The sequence below is a fragment of the Pseudonaja textilis genome, chromosome 14 (genome assembly GCF_049901715.1).
Source record: "Pseudonaja textilis isolate UNSWEBS1 chromosome 14, rPseTex1.2, whole genome shotgun sequence".
Lineage (NCBI taxonomy): Eukaryota > Metazoa > Chordata > Lepidosauria > Squamata > Elapidae > Pseudonaja > Pseudonaja textilis.
Window position 1 is genome coordinate 1,055,001 of NC_142003.1, and position 26,961 is coordinate 1,081,961.

Sequence of the window (26,961 nt, forward strand, 5' to 3'; positions counted from 1 at the left end):
TAGAATAGAATGGAGAATAGGATAGAATAGAAAGAATTAATAGAATAAGAATGAATAGAATAGAACGAATAGAATAGAATTAACAGAAAACAGAGAATAGAATAGAAAGAATGAAATGAGAATGAATACGATAGAATAAGAATTAACAGAATAGAAAATAGAATAGAATAGAAAATAGTAGAGTAGAATAGAATTAATAGAATGAGAATGAATAGAATAAGAATTAATAGAATAGAAAATAGAGAATAGAATAGAAAGAATTAATAGAATGAGTAGAATAGAATAGATCCTCATCTTATGACCATTTGTTTTAACAACCACTCAAATGGTGCTGAAGAAAGTGACTTCCGCCTGGGTCCTCGCACTTACGACTGTCACAACCTCCCGCTGGTCCCTTGCCAGGATGGCCTCCAGCAGACCTGACCCCCCCCCCTTTCTGATGCCTCTCCCCCCCCTGGCAGGGTGGTTTCTTCCCGGAGCACGTGAGGTCCATGACCAGCCTGCGATGGCTGAAGCTGAACCGGACGGGCCTCTGCTACTTGCCGGAGGAGCTCTCGGCCCTCCACAAGCTGGTGAGAGATCGGCGTTTCCTTTTGCAGCCCCCCCCCCACACCCGGGGGGTCATTTTGGAGGACAGGAAACAGGGGGGAAGGGGGGAAAACGGGCCCACAGAAACGGGGTGGTTTTATTTTTAAATAAAATAGAAATTTTGCAAGGAAGAGTCATTATGACGTTCCCATGTTGTTAAGGCTAAACTCAGGTGCCCAAACAGGCTTAGGATCCCTGAGGCTGAAGGACCTGAGAGAGGGGGGAGGGGATTTGGGGAGGGGGGCCAGGATTTCCCACCACAGATCCCTCCCCCTTCCTCCTGCCCCCTTCACGGGCCACTTCATGTCCCACCCCAAGCCACAGCCTTCTCAATGCCATTTGGGCTCAATGCACAAACCCAGATGGCTTGTTCCCCCCCGCCGTGAAGCTAACCCCAGTGGGGAGGGTGCACACCAACCCTCCGGACAATCCCACGCAGCCCCCAGACCCTTCCTGCTTGCCTTCCCCAATAGGAACACCTCTCCGTCAGCCACAACAACCTGACCACCCTCCACGGAGAATTCTCCAGCCTCCCTTGCCTGCGGGTAAGTCCTCCGCACCCCAGAGCTCCCCCGTTGACCCTCCGCACGGTCTCAGGTGGGTCTGACCCCCCACCCCCGTTCTTTCTCCTCCCGCTCCCCAGGCCCTCGTCGCTCGGGCCAACGCGCTGAAGAATTCCGGGATTCCTTATGAAATCTTCCAGCTGGACGACCTCTCGGTCCTGGTAGGTGGCAGATCCGGCTGGGGAATTCTGGGGGTTGGAGCCCACGTATCTCTCAGTGACCAGGTTTGAGGGAAATGGCTCTAAATTCAGACACCCTCCCCCCATTATTCTCGCGCTTTCCCTTTGGATCTCTGAGAAAATGTGGCCTCCTTGGCTGCCCCACGATGCTTCCGTGGCCTCTGATGTCCCCCTCCTGGCTTTCTCTTCCTCTAGGACCTGAGCTACAACCAGCTGACTGAGTGTCCACGGGAGCTGGAGAACGCCAAGAATATCCTGGTGCTCAACCTCAAACATAACAGGTAACATCAATAGTCCTCCACTTATGACCGGTTGCTTAGCAACCATACGAAGTTATGACAGACCCCCCCCCCAAAAAAGGCTGCTTATGACCAGATTCCAAAGTTGTCACAACCACACACACACACACACACACACACACATACACCAAGGTTACATGATTGTGGGCACTTAATAGCTGACTCCCCTTTACGGACCCCGTGGTCCCATGACTGCAATTTTCTGTTGGTTTTTCGCCAGGATTCGGATTTACTTCTAGTTCCCAACAAACAAGGTCCGCTGAACAAAATGGCTTCACTTAGCGTCAGAGTGTTTGCTTAAGAACAGCGGCATTTGCCTAACAACGGCTGCCGAGAATGCCAAAATATTGGGGGTCCGTTCCCTGGATGCCTTGACCTGCAACCACAACAACTCATAACCCAGATTCAGGGCGTTACAAACTACAGCCGTAAGTCAAGGAATTAGAGTAGAGTAGAGTAGAGTAGAGTAGAGTAGAGTAGAGTAGAGTAGAGTAGAGTAGAGAAAAAGGATAGGATAGGATAAGGAAAAAATGAAAAGGAATAGAACAGAAGAGAAAGAATAAAATAGAAATAGAATGAGTAGATTAGAATATAGAATAGAAAATAGAATAAGAATAGAGTACAGTACAGTACAGTACAGTACAGTACAGTACAGTACAGTACAGTAGAACAGAACAACAGAACAGAACAGAACAGAATAGAATAGAACAGAATAGAATAATTCTTTATTGGCCAGGTGTGATAGGACACACAAGGACCCCTCCCCCCCCCCCGTATGTGGGGAGGGAAGAGGCAACTGGACGGAATGGATTAAAGTTTCATTCTACGGCCTCCTCCTGCTCTCGCGAGGGGCTGCCAGTAAAACGGAGATATTTGGATTTGCTTGGCTAGATGTCCACTCTGTTCCCTTCCTCTCTTGGCCCAAATCCTTAAGAAGCTTAAACCAGAGCAAACCATAATGACCCATTGCCCAAAACGGGAGGCCGGGCGGGGAAGGGAACGTTTTCCTGGCAGAATTCTGCCGGCCCCTCCTTTCATCCCAAGGGCCCGTCCTCTGCCTTTCTGCCAACTCAGACGAGCCCGGGCAACTGCAGCTTCCACCGAGAAACCGTCGGTGTCGCCGCGAAGAAGCAGGCGGCAGCTTCTGGGCCAGCAGCCTCCAAACTTGGCCCCTTTTAAGACTCGTGGACTTCAGCAGAGCTGGCTGGAGAATTCTGGGCGTGGAAGCCCACAAGTGGCCAAGTTTGGAGAGCTCCGTTCTGGGCACTGGGTGGATCCAGCCCTCCACGGAGGGAGACGCCCCAGGGAGTTTGGGGAGGAGAGAAACGAATGGCTCCTTGCGGGGTGGGGGGTGGGGGATGGGGGAACCTGGCTGGGGTGTGAACCTCTGGCTGCTGAAGGGCCTTTGGCGAGTGGGGCGGGGCGCTGGCACCAGGCCGGGCCTCCCTGACAGTGTAAACAAGGCGTGTCCCCCTCCCGCTTTGCCCCTGCAGCATAGATAGCATCCCCAACCAGCTCTTCATCAACCTGACCGACCTGCTGTACCTGGATTTGAGTGACAACAAGCTGGAGAGCCTGCCCCCCCAGATGAGGCGCCTGGTGCACCTGCAGACCTTGCTCCTGAGTAACAACCCTCTGATGCACGCCCAGCTCAGGTAGAGCCCACCTGCGTTCCCCTGGGAGTTGCAAGTGGGGGAAGGGTCCCGCTTCCGGGCCTGAGGGGTTGGCCCGAAGGGGAGCCTCTCCTTCCCTCGCTTTAGAGGCGCTGAGCCCCGGGGCTTCGGGCGGGGCTGAGGACAGAGAGGCGGGTGGAGGCAGGCCGAGTCGGGGGCAGAATCCCACCTGACTCTCCTGCCCCTGGTGGTCCCAGCTAAGCCTTTCTCCCCCCTCCTCCTTGCTCTCCCCCCCTCCCCCGAAGGCAACTCCCTGCCATGACGGCCCTGCAAACGCTCCACCTGCGGAACACGCAGAGGACACAGAGCAACCTGCCCACCAGCTTGGACGGCCTGACCCGCCTGGCAGGTACCAGCTGCAGTCGCCCCACCTCCCACCAGGGACCCCCGAAGACTCCCCTCTCCTGGCCTTTCCCCCCCCGGGTGTCCTCCAAAGGCACCAGACCTCAAGCCCTGCAACCTCCGGCCGGGTGGACGGTGGTGGGAGCCGTATTTCCGATGCACTGGGAGGAGGGCAGACGTTTACTTACGACAATAGGAATGCCTTGAAATTGGGGGGCGGGGGGCACCGTGGACCCCAGAACTCGCCTTCCTGGGTGGCCCCCTGGCCCCCTTCCCTCCCCCCCCAGGGAACCCCCTCCCTTCTGCCACCTGGTCTTTCTTTCCCGGCCCTGCACAGATGTGGACCTCTCTTGCAATGACCTGAGCCGGGTTCCGGAGTGTCTCTATACTCTGTCCAACCTGCGGCGGCTGAACCTGAGCACTAACCAGATTTCGGACCTGTCTCTTTGCATCGACCAGTGGACGCAACTGGAGACCCTCAACCTGTCAAGGAACCAGCTGACTTCCCTGCCGGTGGGTCCCCTTTCCCGGAGGCCACCCGGCTCCCCTTGGGGCTCCGGAAGTCCAAGGTCAGGACAGGCCAGCAACGGGAGCCAAGGAGACTTTGGTTCAACCATCATACTTGATTAAAGCTGGCAGGTTAATCCGAGTCGCTTGTCTGCTCTTAGGAGGAGCAAAGCACCGCCCTTTCCTCACTAGGTAGTCCTTGACTTATGACCAATGGTACTTAGGAACCGTTTGAAGTCACAACCTACCTGGAAAGGGGAACTTACGGCCCGGATCCAAACTTCCTTGGTTAGATGGTGGGCATGCTGGATGCGTTGCTTTTACAAGCAAGAGAAAGCAGACAGATTCAGGAAGTGGCCACATCCCAGGGGCAAGGATATAGGCCAGGGTTTCTGGACCTTGAAGATGAGTGGACTTCAACTCCCAGAATTCCCCAGCCAGGGCATGCTGGGAGTTCCACAGGTCTTAAAAGTTGCCAGGTTTGAGAAGTATTAATATATAAATAAATATTAATAAATATTAATATTAAGAGGTACGTAGAACAGTAAATCAATTTTTTTCTGCCTTTGCACTGCGATTTATGGAGCCGTTTGTTCTACCTTTATAGAAACCATTCTGATCTTTTGCGTTCCAAGGGGTGGATTTGGACAAAGTTTTGTGGAAAAGCTGCTTCCAAATGAGCAAGTGGGGATTTCTTTTCCTTCCTGAAATTAATTCTCCTTCCGTTCTCCTCCCCGCACCCCCCAGTCCGCCATCTGCAAACTCACCAAACTAAAGAAGCTCTACTTGAACTCCAACAAGCTGGACTTTGACGGTATCCCTTCCGGCATCGGGAAGCTGGCCAACCTGGAGGAATTCATGGCTGCCAACAACAACCTGGAGCTCATTCCCGAAAGCCTCTGCAGGTTGGTCGCCCTTCACTCTTCCGCCGAGTAGCTCGGCCATCGCTCTCTGGGCGAGCTGGACTTCTGCCTCAGCTGGGCTCAGCCCTCTGGCCTTCCCCCTTTCTACAGGTGTGTGAAACTCAGGAAGCTGGTGCTGAACAAGAATCGCCTGGTGACCTTGCCGGAAGCAGTGCATTTTCTGACGGACGTGGAGGTGAGAGTTTTAGGGGCAAAGGGGCATCCTGCATGGGGCATCCTGCAAAAAGGAAGTGGTTGCTCCTTGGACAACGGTTGTTGAGGTCTATGGAGGTTCTCCGTCCTCCAGATCAGGGGTCTCCAACCTTGGCAACTTTAAGACTTGTGGACTTCAACTCCCAGAGTTCCTCAGCCAGCTTTGCTGGCTGAGGAACTCTGGGAGTTGAAGTCCACAAGTGTTAAAGTTGCCAAGGTTGGAGACCCCTACTCCAGATCATGGCTGTCCCAAAGGTGCTTTTTCAAGGGGCAACTGGACTTCCTCGGTTTTTCTTTCGAAGACCTTTCGCTTCTCATCCAAGGAGCTTCCCAAAGTCTCCGGTTTGCGTTCTGGATCGCAGCTGAGGGCTCAGGGACAGCGAGCGAAAGTGGGTTGTGGTTGAGAGACTTCAGCCCTCTGAGCTTCGTCCCTGAAGAGCCTCTTGTCTTCTTGCTCCTGACTGAGGTCCTCTTCTCTGCCTGCAGATCTTGGATGTCCGGGAGAACCCAAACTTGGTGATGCCCCCAAAGCCTGTGGACCGAACTTCAGAGTGGTACAACATCGACTTCTCCTTGCAAAACCAGTTGCGGCTGGCTGGGGCATCTCCTGCCACGGTAGCAGCAGCGGCTGGAGGTGAGCTTAGGACTGACCCCCCGTTTGGGTATAGGCTAGGACCCCCTTTGGTTGTAGGTGTGTAGTTTTGTAGCCTTCCCCAGCAAACAGCCACAATAGAAGGTCAACCTATTGCCTTCAACTGTGACCATCTCAAGAACTTCCTCCTGCCTTGAAGCACATCAGACACCTCTGTCCCGTGCCCTCTTAGGACCATCTTCCCGATCTTGTTACTTCTAGATGGAGCTAAAATTTTTCCTCCCCATCTCTCCCCCTTCCCTCCTTCGGTTCCCAGGGAGCAGCCCGAAGGACCCCATGGCCCGGAAGATGCGCTTGCGGAGACGCAAAGATTCAGCCCAAGACGATCAGGCCAAGCAGGTGTTGAAAGGCATGTCAGATGTGGCCCAGGAGAAGAATAAGAAGCTGGAGGTAAGGCGGTGACCACAAGGTTGGGTTCCTCTCCCGGTGAGACCCCCCACGGCTGCGGAGGAAACGGGCGAGCTGTCATGGGAGCTAAAAGGAAAAGGCCTCCCCTTTTCGCCTTTAGGAGAACGGAGACCTAAAATACACGGATCTGAAGACCCGCCGCTGGGACCAGAGTTTGGAGAAACCTCACCTCAACTATTCGGAGTTCTTCACGGAAGAGGTGGGCCAGTTGCCAGGGGTCACCGTCTGGCAGATCGAGAATTTCGTGCCCATCATGGTGGATGAGGCTTTCCACGGGAAGTTCTACGAAGCCGATTGCTACATTGTGCTGAAGGTGGGCATGGCCAAAGGCCCGGGGTGTGTGTGTGTGTGTGTGTGTGTGTGTGACTATGATCTTCCCACAGCCGTACACTTACCTATCTCAGAACTGGTCTACGGCAACGCCTTTCAGCCCCTTTACAGAAGTTGGGCGAGGTATCTGGCCTGCAGCCCACATCTGGTCATGGCCTCTCAAAGTTGTGGAGAGCAGATCGCGCAGAGAGGAAACTTTTTCTGGAGTTGGAAATAGAGTCATGCAGGCAACCCTCAACTTAGGACCGATTGCTCAACAATTGTTCAAGGTTACGACAGACCTACCGTTGGTTACTTAACGATACAGATTCAAGCGTCGGGTGTTCGTGTGATTGGGCTTGGGAGTACTAAGCAACCGGGTTGCAATAACCACCACAAAAAAGATCGTAAAAGGGGGTTGGTTGTGTTTTATGGGCAGGCTCCGTTATTGTCCTAAGCCAAGGACTACCTGTTCGTTCAAGAAGAACAGAAATACTGACGCAGAACCCAGGTAGACTTTTTCCCCCCTCCAACTCCTAATTGCTCTTCTCCAGACGTTCCTGGATGACAGCGGATCCTTGAACTGGGAGATCTACTACTGGATCGGCCAGGAATCCTCCCTGGACAAGAAGGCCTGTTCGGCCATCCACGCCGTCAACCTGCGGAACTTCCTGGGGGCTGAGTGCCGGAGTATTCGAGAAGAGATGGGGGAAGAGAGCGATGAGTTCAGCCAGGTACCCACCTTTCTCTTGGGGGCTTCCCTTCCGGAGACCTCGGCAAAGACCCAGGTCCTCAGAACTGCAGGGAGTGGCCCAGAGAAATTGTGAACAGGAGGAAAGACGATAAAACAAGAGCAAAGTGACTTAACTGTCAACTCATAAAACATTTTCTATACATGCTTTATAGTTGTCAACAGAAAGAAGCGAGGGGGGGGGGAGTTTCAAAGAGCAGGCGGCAGTGTGGAATTGAAAGTACGTTCCATTCATGTTTTCTTCAAAGACTGATTCGATGACCGAAGCTTCTGCCATGCAAAAATCTAATTGGAGGGCATGATTGATGACTCTCGGCTATGGACGTGTTTCCTTGGAGAATATGAATTATGATACACCCAGAGGGGTGGGGGTTGGGGAAAGCAGGATCAAAGGTGACAGTGAATTACGTGTCTCAGAGCCGGCTACGCCCAGGTCATGCCAACACGTTGACTTCCAATAAATCCTTTGAAGTTTTTGGGAGTTTGGTCAAGACTCATGATTGAATTGGATAACTGCTGGAATCCTGACATTAACATCGAAATAGGTTTTCTGTGCTATTGTGAGGAGAAGAGGGTTAAGAGCTGGCTTGCGTGTTTAATCCGCGAGGGCGTGGCAGGTTGGCTTTAATTTAATGATTTCTGCCTTTCCGCTTTTGGAAATCCCATTTCTGGACACCAGGTGTTTGATCACGAGATCTCCTACATCGAAGGGGGCACGGCGAGCGGCTTCTACACGGTGGAAGACATCCATTATGTCACCAGGTAAACCATGAAGCACCCGCATAATTCACGTTTTAGCTCCAGGTGCTCAGGATGAAGCCAGGGGTTACATTTGGGAGCTGGAGAAGGCCTGAATCTCTCGATTCAAAAATAACGACTTCACAGGCTCATTCTGCTCTTCCTCTGCCTGCAACCGCCATGAGCTAGGATTACCTGGTGGCGTTTCAGGAGATAGAGAGGCTCTTTGGATTGGGGACCTGCCTGCTATCCTGACTTGCCCCCAAACTAGCCAGCTTGCAAATCTCCAAGTTTAAAGTCTTTTCTAGCCTGCCAATTCTGCGATGGCTCCTTTGCGGAGGCTGCAGTCATTATTTCAGCCTCTTTGAATGTCTTAAGAGGAGAGAGAGAGTGATTATCAATTGCACAACATTCGTTTCTTGGGGGGTTTTGCGCTGCCCCCACCCCCAAGTGGCTATGATCAAGCTGTTGTTTCTGCCATTTCAATGCAGGCTTTACCGTGTTTACGGAAAGAAGAATATCAAATTGGAACCAGTTCCCCTGAAAGCGACTGCTTTAGATCCTCGGTAAATAACGCAGGGCAGCCTCCTTTTGAAGTCTTGAGTCCCCGCGGTCTGCTGGGGTGGGGGTGGCTGGGAAAATGCTGCTGGCTATTTATTTATTTTCTCTTTTAAAAACCCATTTCTCCGCTCTCCCTTTTCTTTCTTCCCTTCTAGTTTTGTCTTCCTGTTGGATCACGGCCTTGAGATCTACATCTGGAGGGGCAGCCAGGCTACCCTAAATGGTACCACCAAAGCCAGGTGAGTGCCAAAAGGAGGCTGTGGCACAGCTGGGCTCTGAAACATCTGGGGGAGTTCTGCAGAGGTGCACTGACTTTAGCTCCGTCACTATCTGACCTTGCCATTATTGCCAGCACCCCCAAAAATGGATTCCAGGGGAATCCATTTCGTGGTGACGTCCGACTCCAAAAAAAGACACGTTGAGATTTTGCAAGCAGATTTCTTTATTGTTCCTCACCTGTAGATGCAAAACCTGCCAAACTAAAGCCAACTACTTGGACCATAACCATAGGCTCTGGGAACCATTGAGGAGGAGCTGTCTTCACCCTCTTTCTCACACACAAACTCTCTAAGCTGCTTTGCCTCCTGCTCCTCTGGAATTCCCTCCCGGGAATCTGGGCAACAGTCCACCCCATGGAGGGGAGGGGGTTTGGGGAGGGGGGGGAGATCTGGTACCTCAGTGTGTCTCCTTGGTCCGGGTTCCCTTTCGTTCTGCTGGTTCTGGATTTGTCTCCTCTCTTCGCAGGCTCTTCGCTGAGAAGATCAACAAGAATGAGCGGAAGGGCAAGGCGGAAATCCTGCTGCTGACTCAGACGGAGGAGACCCCGGAATTCTGGGACCTCCTTGGTGGGCAGGCAGAAGAGATCAAGGCCAACGTCCCCGATGACTTCAAGCCCCCCAGACCCAAGCTGTACAAGGTGAGGCGGGAGGGAGTTGAGGAGAACTTCAGAGCCAACGTCAGCCGCCTCCACCCAATTCTGGGGGAATTTTCCGGAAACACGCTTCCTTTCTTGCAAACCAAATGAACCTGCTCTAGACCTTACAGTAGTTTGGGGGTATTTATGCCTAGAGGTGTTGATTGTGAGAGAAGGCAGGACTTTGGAAAATCAGTGTTTATGTCATGAATCACAGCCAGGCTGGCTCCAACTGGGCTTTGCTTGCGTCCTTCTCTGGGTAAGCGCTCTTCCTCCTCCTCCTCCTGTGCAGGTTGGCTTGGGACTGGGCTACCTGGAGCTGCCCCAGATCAACTACAGGCTCTCTGTGGAGCACAAGAAAAGGCCATCCGCGGACCTGTCGCCCGAAATGAGGCTGGTAGGAACAATGTCTGGAAGGTGCTGATGGGACCAGAGGACTAGATGGTTTCTGGTTCAAGGTTCTAGTCCAGAACCTGTTGCTTTGGACCTCTCTTACCTTCCAAGAGTCCAGTCATCATCTCAGCCATCGTCTTCTGTCTTCTCCTTTGGGCAGCTCCAGAGCCTGCTGGACACCAAGTCGGTCTACATTCTGGACTGCTGGTCAGACGTTTTCATCTGGATTGGCCGGAAGTCCTCACGCCTGGTGCGGGCGGCTGCTCTCAAACTGGGCCAGGAGCTGTGCAGCATGCTTCACCGCCCCAAACACGCCATGGTCATCCGGAACCTGGAGGGCACCGAGTGCCAGGTTGGAAGGAGGGAGGGCGGGGTGCTCCCAAAGGACCCTAACCCTCTTCCGGGGTTGGTTGGGCCGTATTTGCCCGCTTGGCAGGAGAGGGAAGATACCCGTGGGAAGCTGCAGGGTTCAGACAGTTACGGGGCAGAATTGGCAAAGCGATGTGGCTGCTTCTGGCCCTGAGTGAAGCTTTGCGGGGGACCAAGGTCTCAGCTGAAGAGGTGGTCCTACAAGAAAGTAGAGTCAGCTTATATTTCACGCATGGGGGATTCTGGGAAGGTGGGTCCTCAGCTGAAGAAGGCTGGACTTGATTGGCTCTTCATGATTCTCAGAACTCCATGGTAGACCACCATGAATATTTTGAAGAAAATGATAGCAATAAATCTTAAAAATAAAGAGACACGTGATCTGTTTTAAAGGGTTCTGATGGTAGCAGGAGTTCCAATGATGCCAAACTCTGGCACAATTAATTAAAGTTTTAAAACTACTATTAATTTAATTGCGGGAGACAATGTCTTGATATAGGTAAGACTGCTTCCGATTCAAGACGGATTTCAGTTCTTAAGGAGCGTTTCCTTTATTTTGTGTTCCGGAGGGAAAACGTTTACCCCCAAATTTAAAAGTGAAAACTACTTCTAGCATAGTTTTCTTCTGCTTGATCTGGATTTTCTGATGGGGATCCGTGTCCCTGCCAGGTCTTCAAATCCAAATTCAAGAACTGGGATGACGTTCTGAAGGTGGACTACACCCGCAACGCCGAAGCGGTCCATCAACCCGGTGGCCTCTCAGGAAAAGTCCAGAAGGATTCCGAGAAGAAGGACCAGCTCAAGGCTGACTTGACTGCCCTGTTTCTGCCACGTCAGCCCCCGATGCCTCTGAGCGAGGTAGGTGCTACAAGGGGGAGAGAACCAAGCTAGGTCCACCGCTCTGGCTCCCTTCTGTGGAAGCAGGTAAAGCATTCTGCAAACTAGCATTTCTCAACCATGACGGCTTGAGTTTAACTCTCAGAATCCACCAGCCGGAGGAGCTGGCTGGGGAATTCTGGGACTTGAAGTCCACCCAACTTCAACTTGGGTGAAGGTTGAGAAACGCTCCTCCAAACATTGGACAATTATGACAAAGCATCTCTTTGAGACACCTAGAACATTTCCCCACCCAAGACATTCCTCCGTTCTTGCACTTCCGGTGTCTCCGTTGAAGGCCCCCTTGGTGACTCAGGTCTTCGGGTGGGTGGTTGCTTATCCCCCCCCTCCCCCACAGGCAGAGCAGCTCATGGAAGAATGGAATGAAGACCTGGACGGCATGGAAGGCTTCGTCCTGGAGAACAAGAAGTTCACCCGGCTGCCGGAAGAGGAATTTGGCCACTTCTATACCCAGGATTGCTACGTCTTTCTCTGCCGGTAGGTCATCTCGCCCGCTTTCCAGGTGCTCCATGACCTTGGTTCCCGGGAGGATCTTTCTGTCTCGCCTTCTTCCTTTGTCCAAATCAGTGCTGTGCACGGTGTTCCTCCGAGTAGGGAAGCGGGTTGAGAGCAGGTGCTTCTTCAGAAAGGCTGTTCATGGATGTTCACTTTGGGACCCAACCCCTATGAGATGCCCTTCCTGTGGAGTCCCACGTGGGCCCTTTGGACATGCCCAGCCAACCCCACCCCTCCCTCAAGATGTTCTCAGACGTTCTCTGGGGTCTCCACCCCTCAGAGCTGCTTCGCATGATCCTTGGGCCACCTCCGTTCTGCTCGAGAAGGAGTAACTGAGTAACTTTGGTTTTGTCCCGTGAGGTACTGGATCCCTGTGGAGACAGAGGAAGATGAGGAGGAGAAGAAGAAGAAGAAGAGAGAGGAAGGGAACGCTGAAGGCGAGAAGGAGGAGGAGGAGGAAGAGGAGGAGGTGGAAGAAGAGAAGCAGCCAGAAGAAGACTTTCAGTGTGTGGTTTATTTCTGGCAGGGCCGCGAGGCCTCCAACATGGGGTGGCTGACCTTCACTTTCAGCCTCCAGAAGAAATTTGAGAACCTTTTCCCAGGCAAGCTGGAGGTGAGCCAGAGGGTCGTCCCTGGGGCTGGAAGGAGAGGCGGGAACCGGGAGCATCCATCCCCTCTGCAGTGTTTTCAAACTCGGGGGATTCTGGGAGTTGAAGTCCACCCATCTTAAAGGAGTCAGGTTTGAGGACCGCTGCTCTAGGAGCTGAGCTGGAATAAATTATCCCATCCTCCGTATCTGTGCATCGTTGACCAGGATGTTTGGCCAGAGGAAGGCAGGGATGCTAAACTAGTCCTGCCCGGATGTGCCGGACTTCACCTCCCAGAATCCCCCCACCTAGAATGGGAAATGCTCCCTTATTAATCTGGCCTGGAAAGGACAGTTCTTAAAACACACACACACACATAAGGTTTAAATACTCTTCAAGATCCTTCTGCTTTTCCAAGGGAGTTGTGTGTCTGTCTGTTCCTCCTTCCCGCCTCCTCCTCGGCCGTTTGCAAGAGGCAGCCAAGGCCCCACAGCCAGGCTGGTGCATTCTGGGTGGATTCATCCCCCCCACAATTACAAGCAGGGCTGACCTTTCTGCACGCCCCCCCTTCCCCCAAATCCTCCAGGTTGTGCGCATGACGCAGCAGCAGGAGAACCCCAAGTTCCTCTCCCACTTCAAGAGGAAATTCATCATTCACAAGGGGAAGAGGAAAGCCAGGGATGACAACCTCCAGCCCAGCCTCTACCACATCCGTACCAACGGCAGCGCACTCTGTACCCGGTGAGGAGCTCCGTTGCCTGGGGCCGGGTTGAGGTCCTGGACCTCTGGACTTGCAAGAGACTCTTTGCAGCCCCAGAGGGGATTGAAGTCCTGCTGGAACCTGGGAGAAGTCCCCCCGTTTCTGCCCTCCTTGCATTTTGGGACCTCCCAACTGAGTTGACACAAGGGTTTGGATCTGGGACCCCAGAGCTGGAGAGCTGTCGGCCAAAATGCAACGTGAGCATTTCTAAAAGAAGGTTGGCCCAGCCTCTGCTAAGCCCCAATTCCTCCCGCCAACTTCAGAAACGGTTTGTTCTGGAGTCAAAGACCAAACCTGTCATCTTCAGGAGACACCTCGCCTTCGGCCACAGCTGGCTTCCTTGACATCCCAGCCCCTCCTTGGCAAACAAGATTAATCCCCTTGGTCACTCGTCTCTGGCCGTGTGCCAGTCCATCAACCCAACTCCCCAAACCCAAATCTATCAGCCCAAACCCAGGGAGGAAAAGGTCCCTGTGCTTCTCTCCCTTGGTCCCCGTGGGTGCTGATGGTCTCCCGACCTTCCTCTCCAGGTGCATCCAGATCAACACGGACTCTGGCCTTCTGAACTCTGAATTCTGCTTCATTTTGAAGGTAATCTAAGCCACCGACGGATGAAAACGGAATAGTTGCGTCTTTTTTTTTTTTAATCTGATGTTCTTTTGTAAAATGCAGCATGGCAGTTGGAATTCAAGCCCTCTTTCTGGGGGACCGACCCCCACCCCCCAAATTGGTGCCCCCAGAATGCTAACAATTTCGTACCCCCACCGGCCGTGCTGGCTCCGAATTCATGTAGCCTGAACACCTCTTGTGAAATCTGGGCAGGAGAAGGCTGACTTCTAACACAGGGATGTCCTACCTTTGCAACTTTTAAGACTTGGGGATTTCAACTCCCAGAATTCTCCTTCCAGGTTCCCTTTGAGAGTTCCGACAACCAGGGCATCGTGTACACCTGGGTCGGCCGAGCTGCCAACCCCGATGAAGCCAAGCTGGCCGAAGATATCATGAATCACATGTTTGACGACTCGTACAGCAAACAGGTAAAGAGAACAAATGGAATATCTGTAACTCAGGGTTGAATGGTGGGGTCCTCGGTGCGCCCTGAAGTTGTTTCCTTGCAGATGTTTCATGACCAAACTAGGTAACATCAGCAGTGCTAGAAGGGAGGGGGGTTTTGTGTAGTAGAGAAGGAGGACGACTGCGGGCTCCTTGGTGCTCTGAGCTTCATTCTTTTCTTGAGGACATTTCATGACCCAGCTAGGTAGCAACATCAGTGCTAAAAGAGAGAGGGGTTTGTGGGGGGGAAGGAGGAGAGGACTGTGGGGTCCTTGGTGCTCTCTGAGCTTGGCTGCTTTCTTGCAGACATTTCATGACCCAACTAGGTGACATCATCAGTGCTAGGAGGAAGTGAGGATTGCTCCATATTTACTGTATATACTGTAGCAATCTTGACCACCACACTTCCTGGCCAGCAATCAACAGCCTAATGGCGGAACCACCAAGAGCCCCCACAGGGCAAGCCACGTGTGTAGAAAGAGAGAGCAACCCCCTTCTAGCACTGATGATGTTACCCACAGTGGTTGGTTGGGTCATGAAACGTCTCCAAGAGAACAACCAAGCTCAAAGCAAGGACCCCACAGGTGAAGACCGTCTGGGTGGGAAAACCCACCAGCAAATCTCTCCCACTTCCCTTCCTCTCCTCTCCTCTCCTTGGTTTGCAGGTGATCAATGAGGGAGAAGAGCCGGAGAATTTCTTTTGGGTCGGGATCGGAGCCCAGAAACCTTACGATGGAGATGCCGAATACATGAACTTCTCCCGTCTTTTCAGGTGAGCCAGTGGGGCCCCGGGGTGGATCCCTTCTTCCCTGGCAGGAGCCAAAGCCCTCCCTCCCTTTATACCACCTCTCCTTAAGCTTCTCTGCTTTGTAGTCGGCTTATGGCTGCTTGTAAGTCAACTTACTGGCCAGACAGGCAGCATATCAATTTAATAAAAATAAAATAAAAATAAATTTCCAGAGAAGGAGCTGCCCTTATTTCCCAAATTCGTCATTATCCAGCAAGATGAGTCTGAATTTCCTCCTGGGAGGGTGGAGACAGGTGTCCCTTCCTCCTCCTCCTCCTCCTGCTCTGAGTTCTTTTCCTGGCTTTCTCCCCCAGGTGCTCCAACGAGAAGGGCTACTTTGCGGTGTCCGAAAAATGCTCCGATTTCTGCCAGGATGACCTGGCGGATGACGACATCATGTTGCTGGACAATGGCTGCGAGGTCAGTCTGGGGCAGGAGCCGGACGGGACCCTTGGCCAGCTTTGGCCTCTGCGGCTTCTTGTGAAGTGTTGGGAACCAGAAGGAGACGCCTGCTGTGGTCTCCTCTGCAGAAGACACGCCCAGTCACATCTCTTCTTTCTTCTTCTTCCTCCTCCTCCTTCTCTTCCAGGTCTACATGTGGGTGGGGACGCAGACCAGCCAGGTGGAGATCAAGTTGAGCCTCAAAGCTTGCCAGGTAACAGCCCAGAAGGGTTGCTGACCATTCAGGGTGGACACTGGAGGAAGCTCCGTGTTCCTCTCCTGCATTGGCTTCAGCCCGGTTTTGCTGGCTGGGGAGGAAAGACCTTCCGTCTCCCAGACTTCTCCACTCTAAGATGCACAGGCAGTCCTCAACATACGACCGTTTGCTTAGGGACGCTGCAACTGTCATAAACACGAGTCGGTTGCTAAGCACCTGGACTTTGACCACATGGCCCTGGGGATGCTGGCAGAGGTCCGAGGTCTGAAAAACAATCCCTTCTTTTCAGTGCCGTGGCAACCTAGAACTGTCACTAAATGAACTGTTGTAAATCGAGGACTGCCTGTTTGTACTCAGTTTTGAAAGGTATGAGGAATTCAAGAAGTGACATATAGGTCAGGGGCCTCCAACCTTGGCCACTTTTAAGACTTGTGGACTTCAGTTCCCAGAATTCCTCAGCCAGCAAAGTTGGCTGAGGAATTCTGGGAGTTGAAGTCCACAAGTCTTAAAAGTGGCCAAGGTTGGTGACCCCTGATGTAGGTTATAAGGTCACGTTTTGAATATTTTTGTCAGGATTCCAGCAATCACCCTAATTAAATCATGATTCTCGAGCCAAACTTCAAAAAACTTCCAAGGATTCGTTAGAGGCGACCTCCTGGCCCTGCCCTGTATGAAGCCCCCTGTGACCCTGTTTCCCCCCGCCCTTCCGGGTGTCTCCTAAACCAGATTCTCCAACTGAGCACCTTGACGGTGTCATCAATCACATTCTCCAATTAAATATATTCTCAGGCAAAAGCTCCGGTAGTTTAGCTACAGTCTTTTAAAGATAAAGAGTTGGAATGTACTTTGGCTTTTAAACTTTGGCTTCCAGATTTCCTCCCCCCCCCCCCTTTTTTTTTTTTATGGCAACTACTAAAACAGGCACCGGAACGTTGTAGGAGTTGACATTTTTCAGGCTCCACTTTCCGCTTGCTGGTCTTGAACCGCTTTCCCTCCCTCCCTCCTCAGGTCTACATCCAGCACATGCGGTCCAAAGATGCCAGCCGGCCCCGGAAGCTCCGCCTGGTGCGCAAAGGCAACGAGCCGCTTCCCTTCACCCGCTGCTTCCACGCCTGGAGCGTTTTCCGGAAGCCGCCAGCTTAAGGGCGGCACCCGGTGCCCAACCTCAGGCCTCGCCTGCCACCCGCAGCAGCCACCCCCACCCCCCATGGGGATTCCTCCAACAGATGGGCTTTGTAGTCTTGTGCCAGCGCTGGGCGGTCCATCCCCTGCCCGGCACTGCAACGCGCTTCTCTTCGAGCTGCGGACTGGAGAAAAGGTTACTCGGGGGGGGGGAGGGGAATTGCTCCCTCCCACCTCCAAAATCCCCCTCCTGCTTCCATTCCCAGTGCCAGTCAAAATCTCCTTTCCCGGTTTCCTCCCCAAGCTGTTTCAGGCGCCTGGCCTTCTCTCTTAGCCATTGTTACAGCCAAGAAATCTTGGTTTTCCTCCCCCCTCAACCCCTCCTTTGTTGCCCCCCAGGTGCTCTCTGGAGCCCCCTCCCCCTGGCTCAGGAGCAGCAACCTTGCGCAGGCCAGGCTGAGGCCCAGGAGGGTCCCCCTGCTTTTGGGGGGAAAGGGGGTGTCTCTGGCTAAGGCTTGCAAAGAGATTTCTGAATTAAGTTTGGAACAGAAGCAGAGAAATTTAATGGGGGGGGGGTAGAAGCCCCTGACCTGCAAACCGAATGTAAGATCCTGCCCCCCATTTTCCACCCCCCCCCCAAGAAGGAAGAATTTCAGCAGGTGCTTTTGTGCTCCTCAAGGCCACCCCTGGCTAAAATTCTTGTATTATTATTTTTTACAACTACTAAAAGCACAATTCTCTTTTATTGCCTTCCGGTTGAAATGCCTGTCCCTCCCTCTCTTCCTTCCTTCCTTCCTTCCTTCCTTCTTTGCACTGAATTACAGAGTTTAAAGCAAAAAAAAAAAAACCAAGCTTGGTCACACAAACAAGGGGTGTCCTGCTTGCTCCTAGTCCTCAAGAGGTTTGGAAAAGCAGGTCTCTTGCCAACTTTCCGCTTTGCAGTCTGTTGCGGTGGCCCCCCCGTTCCTTCCTAGGTGCCACCCTTTGGGAAGGGTGAGAAGAAAGCCACAGGGGGTGTGGGTGGGGTGGGGGGAGAACTTTTGTAAAAGCAGGAGAAGTGGCACCTATTTTAAACCCAGCCTGGGTCAACTTGGTGCGGCATCAACATCTGCAGCAATTGCTACCAGCTGCAGAGCGCATGGCCAAAGGCAGGCTAACTCCAAAACAGCCACAGCAGCAGCAGGCAGGAATGCAACCGGCAAAGCGCAAGGGCTGCGTCTCTGGCCCGGCACGAACACAGCGCAGTGGGCATCCGTCCGTCCCAGGGCTTCACAAGCTTTCTTGTTAAGTTCTCAATAAAGATTGCAAAGATGGCCGTTTGTGAGCTGCCGTGTGGCGTCCTTCTCTTCTGACGGCCAGAAGCGCCCCCGTCAATTTTTAGCGGGTTTCCTCCCCTCTTAGGTGTCGGTCCTCTAAACGGCGTTTCCCCCTCCTTGCCCGGTAGCAGGAAAAGGTCCAGTATTTTGATGTTTGCAAGCTACACTTTCTCCGCTTCCTGCAATGAGGGGCGGTGAGAAACTAGACACGGAGAGGCTGCATTAGATAGTAAATGCTTTATTCTTCCTTTATTAAAAACCTGCATTAATTACTAAACAATGCTAAATCCATTCTCTGGACCAAAAAAAAGGGGGGGGGGTGGAATCCGAAGAGGACGTTCTACAGGAAAACTAGCCCCCTCCCCCCCTCCGTGGCTACCACAAAAAAAAAAACAGACTCACAATGGCACACGTCCAGACACCCACACAGACACCCGTCAGGCACTCTCTCACACACACACAGAGCAAGGATCGAATCGTACCTTTCCACCCAAGTGGACTTTCAAAGGTCCCAAAAAAAGCTGGGGAGCCCAATTCTCACGTACATCAAAAAGGGGGGATTTATTTCTGAAGGTTTTGGTCCCCACTTCTTAGCTTCCCCGCCATCTTATCCACCCTCCAGGGGAGTTTTCTTGGCACAAAAGCAGCAGCCGTGAGAAAAAGGAATCCTTCCGAGCAGAAAACGGAGCTTGAGGTCCTGCGACAGGCTCATCTTTTTGGCACTAGAAGTTCTCCCACCTCAGCGGGGAAACATGGAGGTGAAGCAGGCAAAAACCCACCCCCGCCCCAGAGAAAGGGGTCCGTGATGCTGGGCGGCAGTGGGGAGAGGGGGGGGGAGCACTGACCGGTGGGCCAAAGCCCCGTATTTTGGAGACAAGGTCTCCGCAACCTACGCCAAAACACTGCAGCTTTTGCACAGTGGCGCACGCAGCTCATTCTTGCAAAGTCCTTTCGGTGGCTTGCAAAAAATCCCAGCAAGAGGTTTTCTAAGGCAGGAAAGACACCCCCCATCCCACCCCAAAAAACCCCACGAAGACCTTTGGGGCGGCATGCAGCGTGCCTCGGACTGGTGAGGGTCGGCAGCCGCTGCAGAAATTGGGATCATCAGGCCAAACTGGAGCTGGCTCAGCCAAATTCGGCACAGGCAGCCAAAGCCGGGATTTCTAACGGGGGGAAGCTGGAGGTCAGGGGACCTGTACCCCGAGATTCCTAAGAGCTGGCCAGATAAAGAGAAGGCAAGCCCACCAAGGGGTCCCAAGGCTTTTGCTTCCTGCGCTCAATGGAGGAGACCCCGCATTCTTCAGGGCATCCAGACCAAAACCCCATCCTGAGCTCAGCGAAAACTCTTCATTTCCTAGACTCGGGGAGCCCCCTCCTCGGGTTGAAAGACCAAGTGGGGAGGAAAGCAGAAACAGAAACCGCCCTTATTTACCATCCTATCATCTCCTGGGATGAAGAGAGAGACATCAGCTCTGTACCAAACCCAGTTAACTTTCCCTCCCCAACACCCCCCCCTCCAAAAAAAACCCCCAGGAAACTGGAACCTCAGAACCAAAAGAGGAAGCTACTTTTGGCATTGCTAAATTAACCCCAAATCTACAAAACTCTTTTAAGTCAAATTGGGCCCACAGACAGTTAGGAAGGAGGTGAGGGGTTTGCTCCTGCTTTGCCCATCCAATTCTCGGGGGAGGGGGGAGTGAATAGAAGGACTTGGAATTTCTCACCCCTCGTTCTGAACATTCAAATAATGGGAGAAAAGTGAACGACATCAGAAAGGTATCGTAGTGTTTCTTGGACCGCTATCATTTCCTTGTGCAGCCCCGTGGCTTCCTATTTCACAGAATCGGCTTTGTGCTCGGGTAAACGCTCCCCATTAGAAATCTTGTGTAACGAAGAAATGGGGGGAAATAGTCTTCAACCGTTCCCTCCAAATTAAGAGGACGGGAGGGAGGGAGAAGGGGGAGGAGGAATGATAGTGAAGGAGAAGGAATGACGGTGGAAGAGAAGGTTGCTTTCCATCAGTGTCACCAAACGCTTTCCTCAAATCCGCTCTTGGCCTCAAAAAGTTCCCGCCAGAGAGCAGAAAATACTTCATTGGTCGTTGGATCCAGGACAACTTTTCCCAGGGAGGTCGGCCCAACGATAACGGAGAGTTCTGAAGAGGACCAAGGATGTTCCAAGGAGAATCCCAGCCTGGGCAGCCCCTCCCGCGTCCAGCAGGAGGCAGGGGGAGGAACCGCCCAGCGTTGCATCGCAGCCAAGTCCCCTCCCTCCGTCTTCTGTCCATCAAAAGCTCCTTGTCCCCCACCGGAGGCCCCGCTGGGCCAAAAGACCCCAATCCCTTTCTTAGTGGGGGGGGAGGAGGGGGGGGGGAGACCTCAGCCCAGTCATCCCCAAAGAGGCTTTTGTCCCCAAAGAAAACGCTTATCAAAGTCCCCCCAAGTCTCTGTGCAATGGAAGAGCAGCAGACGCTCCGAAAGTGGTTCCCTCCAGGACGTTGGCACGTTTTTCTGTTTTGTTTTTTTCTCTTTTCCTTTTTTACATATATATATATATATATATATATATATATATATATATATATATATATATATATATATATCTCATCATCTATCAAAAATGCAAACTTGGAGAGAGGTACCCAGGAAGAGATGCCGCCTGTCCGCTTCCGGGCCAAGAGTTAGAAAAAGGTCACCGAAAAAGATCACCGCTCTTTCTGTCCTTGTAAAAAAAGAAAAGAGAAAGGAGGCAGGGAAGAGTCTGGGGTCCTCTGGAGAGGGAGGACCCGAAGCCCCTTGCAAAGGCAGCGAGAAGTCTCGGCCCCGAAGCTCCAAGCATCGCGTAGGACGGCGCAGGGTCCCTGCGAAGGAAGCGGTCGCACCTTAAGACAGGTTGGACAGAACACAGTCTCTCCCTCTCCCTCCCTCTCCCTCTCCCACTCTTCCTCCTTCTCCTCTCTGTCTCCCACTCCCTCCCCTCCCTCTCCTCCCCTCCCCTCCCTCTCCCTCGCCAAACCCAGCCCTCTCTCCATCTTTTCTCTTTCCTTCCCGGCTGCCCTGGAAAAAGACACTGCGCCTTTTATTTCTTTTCCTATCTCATTCCACATGGCAATACAGGTTGCCCTCGACTTATGACCAGACTGAGCCCCGAACGTCCATCGCTAAGCGAGACATTCCTTGAGCGAGTTCTGCCCCATTTTACCATCTTTCTTGCCACAGTTGCCGAGCGAATCCCTTGCACTTCTTCACTAAGTGACACGGTTGCTAAGCGAGTCGGGGTTTCCCGTCGACTTCGCTCGTCAGGAGGTCCCCAAGGGGAACCTTGGGACACGGCAACCGTCATCAGTACATGCCAGTTGCCAAGCGCCCAAATGTTGATCACATGACCAGGGGGGAGGCGGCGACGGTTGGGTGAAAAACGGTCCTTTTTTCAGCGACGCGGTAAAACCGGGGTCCCCAAACTTGGCCACATTGAGACTTGTGGACGTCAACTCCCAGAATTCCTCAGCCAGCGCAGCTGGGACTTGACATCCACAAGTCTTCATGTGGCCAAGTTTGGAAACCTCTGCTTCCAACGGTCACTAAATGAGCTGTTGTGAATCGAGGACTACCTGCCAGAGGGAGTTCCTTTCTTTTCTGCAGCCTGGGCTCCCAGCCGGGGCTGCCCCAATGCCCTCTTGGCCTCCCTCAGAACTTGCCCAGGCGGTCCTGAGAACGAGCGGAGCCCCTCCCTCGTTTTGTTTTTAAAAAGGAAGAGCCATTTTCCCTGGACCTGCCTCATTGAATGAGGATCCCTGGAGATCTGGCCTCCTCCTCACTGATGTTCCGCAGGTTCCTCCCAGCTTCCTCGGAGGGCCTGGAATGAGAAAGGGGATCAAGACGGGACGGGCCAGAGCAGAACGGCCCATTTCCAAGGGGCATTCAGACAAGGCCAGCGCAGGCCTAGGTTGCATTAACAGAGGGAACTAATCAAGATCACGTGAAGCCACCTTGGTAAGAGACTACCCTTGGACTCTTGCATCCCATTTTGGTCTCCACAGCATAAAAAAGATGTTGGGAAGAGTGCAGAGAAGAGCAGAGAGAGAGAAAGAGCAGAGAGCAGAGAGAAATCTACAACTGGTATTGTAAAATTTACTTTAGGTTTATAAAGAAGTTAAATGAAGCCTCAGCCATCTTTGTTTACTTTTCTGGCGCTGGATTTACGCTGCAATACTCTGAACAGGTCCCTTCCAACTCTGCAAAGGTTGCCTCTAGACTAGCTGGTCCTCTGCAGAGATGGCAGGCATGTTTTTACCTCCAGGTTGCCACCCAAGGACAGAGACTTACGCCAAGTAATCCTTCACTTCTTCGACTGTAATGTCTCCCGTGGTATTTAAGGGGGTGTCGATGCTGCTGTCGGGGGAGTCAACCGGCGTTGAGGCAAACAATGCTGGGTGATCTTCAGGAGACCCTGAAAGTAGAAAAGCAGAACTTTGCAATGTTGCCACAAACATCCAGAATTCAAATTTAGCCTTCTCTGTCTTTAAAACGCTTCAATCTTTGGGATTGGATCCATTATAAAACTTCCCTCAAAACTTTCTGAATGCCATGAATGCAAACTAAAGGATATTTCCGGGGCAAAGGGAAGGAAAAACAAACCCCTTTTATTTTATCAAGAGAGTCCTGGAATTTCCTTCAAGGCTTCCTGAAATTATCTTCAAAACATGCAAAACTGTAGAGTCATTTTTCTCAGGGAGGCAGACCAACATTCAAGGTCAGCCAGGCAGGGAATGAAACATCTGCAAGCAAACTTTAGGGCAGGGACCCCCCAAAACTTGGCAACTTTAAGACTTGTGGACTTCAACTCCCAGCTCTGCTGACTGGAGAATTCTGGGAGTTGAAGTCCACAAGTGTTAAAGTTGCCAAGTTTGGGGACCTCTGCTTTAGGGGGTACCAAGAACTCCACAGTTCAGCCCTCAGCCACAGAGATTCTTTCATTGAGACAAATAAATAGGCCAAGATTTCATTTTATCGGAAGCTATGACAAAACCAAGAGTTTGCAGAGACTTCAGACTGCCCAACTAAGGCTGAACCAGCTTTGAAACACACACACACACACACTCACACACACTCCTGCAAACAACTTGGACCCCAATGCCATGGAAGTCTCACACCAGATGACTTGCCAGTCTGCCCAAATATCTGGAAAGGTGTTTTCCTTACGATCGTTGCTTGCAGGGGAATGATTAGCCTCTGATCCTTGTAAAACATGCGTCCCGTTGGCCTGGCTTAGTTTTGGTGTTGCTGTGAAGTTATTTCTGTAATAAAAGAAGGAAAGAGCCGCCATGGAATGCATTTCTCGCAATGTGACACACCTAACAAAGTGGGCGGGGTTGCGATCCCCGCATCACGGCCACCATTCCGCTTTTTGGACCTTGTGCATTTCCCTGCTTGAAGCTGTGAGGTGGGGCGCGGCAGGCTTTAAACCTCTCCCTGTTTTGTGGTCCTAACCTGGATGGCTCCCACCCCACATCCAGCAGAATTGCCTTCCGGGTGTGGACTGCAGCCGTCACAAAGTGAGACAGATGGCAAATCAAGCCCCCATCCCACCTGGGTTGTTGTTTTTTCCCAATCTTACACAAAATGCATCCAGTTACAGCTTGACTTCGAAGCCCAGCCATCTCCTAGCCCTGTTTCTTTGAGTTCAGTTATTAAGTGCAAAGCTGTTTTGGGGGTACCGCCTGCTCGTGAATAGTGAGAAATGGGGCTCTGGTTTCAAGCTAGCCGGCTGTGCAACCTTTGGGGTTTAACCTTGCCAGCGCTTTGCCTTGGCAGAGATCCTTCTGCACCAAACCCCCGAGAGGCCCAGCGATGCCAGGCGGGTTCCCTCACCCCGGAGAAAGGCTGTCGTGGGTGCGGCTTGTCTCCAGCACACACAGTGGCTCGGTGATGCTTCTAGTGCTCAAGGAGAAGCGTTCGAATTCTGACGGAGAGATCAGATAGAAGCCTGCAAAAGGAAGATAAAAGAGATTCCCGCTTGCAGGTCTCTCTGCCCACAAATATTCCCAGCAACTCAAAAGTCTGGGAATGACCTCTTCCCCCACCCACTTTGCATCTGGCAGCCCCTGATCCAGAGAGATAAACTTCTTCCAGCCAAGGAGGCTCAGTTTGGCTGCTGGTTCACTTCTCTCCCTGCAGCAGCCCATCTGGTCCTCCTTCAATGACGGCCAGCATCGCAAGAGGATTTGCCTTGTTCATCGGAGCCTTGCAGGGTTTTTGAAATCAATTCTTCACAGTTTTTTAATTCTTACTTGTACCTTGTAAAATTTTAGCCTTGTTCGTCACTTGAGTTTTACCTGTGCTTTTAAGACGTGTTTCGATCTTCCTTTATTATGTCATTTGTCAACCACTTCAGTGAAGAAATTGGATCAATAAATAAGCTTAAAGCCACCAGCACACCTGGAGGTAGACATTTCCACCTCTGAATGAGCTGCACTTGGAATCTCCCCCCAAAGCGCCATTGTCAATCCTCTGGGCATCTCCGTCTTGCTCTGCCTGTCATTTCAGATACTTTTTTTTTTTTTTTCTAACATATGTAAGTATTGAATAAACAGTTAACCCATCCACTTCTGCAGTGTCTAATATTTTTTTGATTATATTTTCATCTGAAGGAATTTCCTCATTCTTCCAACGTTGCGTCATGCCCCTGTCAGAATCTGATTTGGAGTGGGAGGGGGAGCCGCTGTCAGGGAGTGGGAGTGTGGCTCCGGTGGCTGTGGAGGAAATGGTGGAAGGGCACAGTCCGGCTAGGTAGAACAGGGGAGAGAGAGAGAGCAAGGGAGAGGGAGGAGGAAGACCCAGACCCAGGAAGACCCCCTCTTCATCCTAGGGCACGCAGGGAGGAACGGAGAAGGGAGCAACGTGGGTTGCGTGGCTTAGGGGGAAGGAAAGGGCCCCGATTCCCTTCATTAGCTGCAGCTGGGAACACAGTGTGTAAAAAGGGAAGCTGCGCACAGCAAGTTGTTGGGAGCAAATCATGAATTTATCTGGTATTGTTGAGGCTTATCTGGGTTCCTGATGTCTTCCCAGCTGTGTGTGTTTTGTTGGCCTTTCAAGTCTGCAATTCCTTCTGTCCTGTCCTGACAAGTTAATTACTGCAACATGGTTTATGTGGATTTTTATTTACAGTTTGTATGTACTTTGTTTTCGGACTGAATTTCCTCCACTTAAAGGCTGTTCCTGGGAGAGTTTTGCTCCAGCCGAAGGTAACCTGGACATTGGGGGCAAAGTTGGAGGCATCAAAGGGACTTTTCTTGCTTATTTGACTGTGTTGCCTTTGTGCCACGCCCCTTTGGGTCATCACAGTTGTGTAAATACAATTCTTGCTGCCGTCAAAAAACATTTTCAGACGTTTTAAAAAAGCGACCCACAAAAACCGTCTGGTTGAAGCTGAACGGCTGTGCCCAGGTGCCTCAAGGCCTTCAGGCGTTCGCCCCTTAGCCCCATCCACCTCCCAGGGCACCTGCCACCCCCGGCTCACCTTGGCCGTACTTGGTGAAGACGCAGGAGGCAATGCCGCTGATGTCCTCCTTCCGGATGCAGTCGTAGTGGACCTGCGGCCTCAGGCTGGGCACCGTGAAGACGTGGAGGTCGCCCAGGTTGGTGAGGCAGGCCAGCCCATTCTCCGAATAGTCGTCACAAGTGGCGCTGGCAAAACTCATCAGGCCCACTTTACGGACGCGGCAGCCCTCGTGGGCCGTCAGCTTGAATTTGGTTTTGGCGCTGACTTTGGGGAGGGTGAAGACCTGCAATCCGGGGAGAGGAGGAGGAAGAGGAGGGCGGATTTAAGTTGCTTCTTCTTGGACGTTGGCCATGATGACCAGTGGCCACATTGATCTGCGCCAGAAGTCTCCAAACTTGGCCACGTCCACAAGTCTTAAAGTGGCCAAGTTTGGGGACCCCTGATCTGGATAATCGGTTCAGCAGAGAAGGAAATTATTCTACAACGCAGGTAGTCCTTGGACTAGGATTCATTTAGTGGCCGTTTGAAATTACAACAGCACTGAAAAAAGTGACCGATGACCGTCATGGCATCCTTAACAGTCACATGATCAAAACCTGGATGCTTGGCAACTGGCATGCACTGCGCATGTTGCAGAATTCCAAGGTCACGAGACCTTCCCAGCCATCTTTGGCTCATGACCACGTGATTCACTTAACAAGTGCTACGATTTGCTTAAAAACCCCAGCCAAAAAAGGGGGCCATAATATCAGGTGTGACTCGCTTAATAAACTGCCTTGCTTAGCGACGGAAGTTCTGGTCCCAATTCTGTGTTTGTAACTCGAGGACTCCCTATAGCAGAAAAAAGCCAGTTCAGAGGGAGGGAAATGCTTCCTCTGAATGGCCAGTCCCTTGCAGAGCCCTTTTACACTCTATTGTCACAGTAAGAAAGCACGGCAAGGCTACTGAGATGCAACACAAGACAACGAGACTCCACCGAGAACATCTAGACGTTCCCCCCCTCCCCGCCTCGCCCGGGAGTTACCTTGAACTGCTCTTCGGAAGCGATGAGCACCGAGTGGCTGCCCTGCATGTCGGGGGCCTTGGCCAGGTCCCGGGAGACCTCGTAGGGTTCCGGCAGCGGGTTCCCCCGGCCGTCCAGGACGGCAATCGAGACCACCGGGGCCCGGTGCATGAGCTGGATTTCCTTGCCCAAGACCGCCTCCACCGAGCGCTCTGAAAACTTCTCCTGGGAAGGGACCTCCATGGCGTAGGCAAAGACCGAGCCCGAGTTGGTGCCGGCCCACATGGTGGGTCCATGATGTGCAGCTGCGGAAAGACAGGAGGAGACACTGAGGGGCTGCCCTGTGTCCCCCTCCCCAGCCTCTCTGCAAGCAAGGCACCACAGTTCCCACCCCTGGGACTCTGCTCGGGAGTCTAAATTGGGCCA

At 52.3% G+C, this 26,961-nt stretch overlaps 2 protein-coding genes across 5 annotated transcripts in view; one reads left to right on the top strand and one right to left on the bottom strand.

The window, feature by feature from the left end:
- Positions 1-18,040, top strand: part of FLII (FLII actin remodeling protein) — a 22,391-nt gene extending 4,351 nt beyond the window's left edge. The window contains exons 2-31 of one of the 2 annotated variants that reach the window (XM_087912811.1): positions 462-572; positions 1,062-1,133; positions 1,232-1,312; positions 1,526-1,611; positions 3,123-3,284; positions 3,548-3,651; positions 3,982-4,157; positions 4,899-5,056; positions 5,165-5,249; positions 5,753-5,900; positions 6,175-6,308; positions 6,427-6,639; positions 7,190-7,369; positions 8,066-8,148; positions 8,616-8,690; positions 8,841-8,924; positions 9,430-9,601; positions 9,891-9,995; positions 10,152-10,343; positions 11,027-11,215; positions 11,592-11,731; positions 12,110-12,362; positions 12,923-13,077; positions 13,627-13,687; positions 14,005-14,133; positions 14,815-14,921; positions 15,251-15,356; positions 15,526-15,591; positions 16,603-16,749; positions 16,784-17,229. In XM_087912811.1, coding sequence (XP_087768937.1) covers positions 462-572; positions 1,062-1,133; positions 1,232-1,312; positions 1,526-1,611; positions 3,123-3,284; positions 3,548-3,651; positions 3,982-4,157; positions 4,899-5,056; positions 5,165-5,249; positions 5,753-5,900; positions 6,175-6,308; positions 6,427-6,639; positions 7,190-7,369; positions 8,066-8,148; positions 8,616-8,690; positions 8,841-8,924; positions 9,430-9,601; positions 9,891-9,995; positions 10,152-10,343; positions 11,027-11,215; positions 11,592-11,731; positions 12,110-12,362; positions 12,923-13,077; positions 13,627-13,687; positions 14,005-14,133; positions 14,815-14,921; positions 15,251-15,356; positions 15,526-15,591; positions 16,603-16,737 — 3,762 coding nt within the window. In that variant the 3' untranslated portion in view covers positions 16,738-16,749; positions 16,784-17,229. Of the gene's footprint in view, positions 1-461; positions 573-1,061; positions 1,134-1,231; positions 1,313-1,525; positions 1,612-3,122; positions 3,285-3,547; positions 3,652-3,981; positions 4,158-4,898; positions 5,057-5,164; positions 5,250-5,752; positions 5,901-6,174; positions 6,309-6,426; positions 6,640-7,189; positions 7,370-8,065; positions 8,149-8,615; positions 8,691-8,840; positions 8,925-9,429; positions 9,602-9,890; positions 9,996-10,151; positions 10,344-11,026; positions 11,216-11,591; positions 11,732-12,109; positions 12,363-12,922; positions 13,078-13,626; positions 13,688-14,004; positions 14,134-14,814; positions 14,922-15,250; positions 15,357-15,525; positions 15,592-16,602 lie in introns of both variants that reach the window. The other variant, XM_087912810.1, reaches the window with a different exon arrangement.
- Positions 18,041-18,254: 214 nt separating this feature from the next.
- LLGL1 (LLGL scribble cell polarity complex component 1) overlaps positions 18,255-26,961 on the bottom strand; it is a 36,149-nt gene continuing 27,442 nt past the window's right edge. For 2 of the 3 annotated variants that reach the window (XM_026704416.2, XM_026704417.2), the window contains exons 17-23: positions 26,557-26,840; positions 25,551-25,815; positions 23,903-24,017; positions 23,234-23,328; positions 22,358-22,481; positions 21,808-21,887; positions 18,255-20,892 (exon numbers count right to left, since the gene is read on the bottom strand). In XM_026704416.2, coding sequence (XP_026560201.2) covers positions 21,809-21,887; positions 22,358-22,481; positions 23,234-23,328; positions 23,903-24,017; positions 25,551-25,815; positions 26,557-26,840 — 962 coding nt within the window. In that variant the 3' untranslated portion in view covers positions 18,255-20,892; position 21,808. Of the gene's footprint in view, positions 20,893-21,803; positions 21,888-22,357; positions 22,482-23,233; positions 23,329-23,902; positions 24,018-25,550; positions 25,816-26,556; positions 26,841-26,961 lie in introns of all 3 variants that reach the window. The other variant, XM_087912812.1, reaches the window with a different exon arrangement.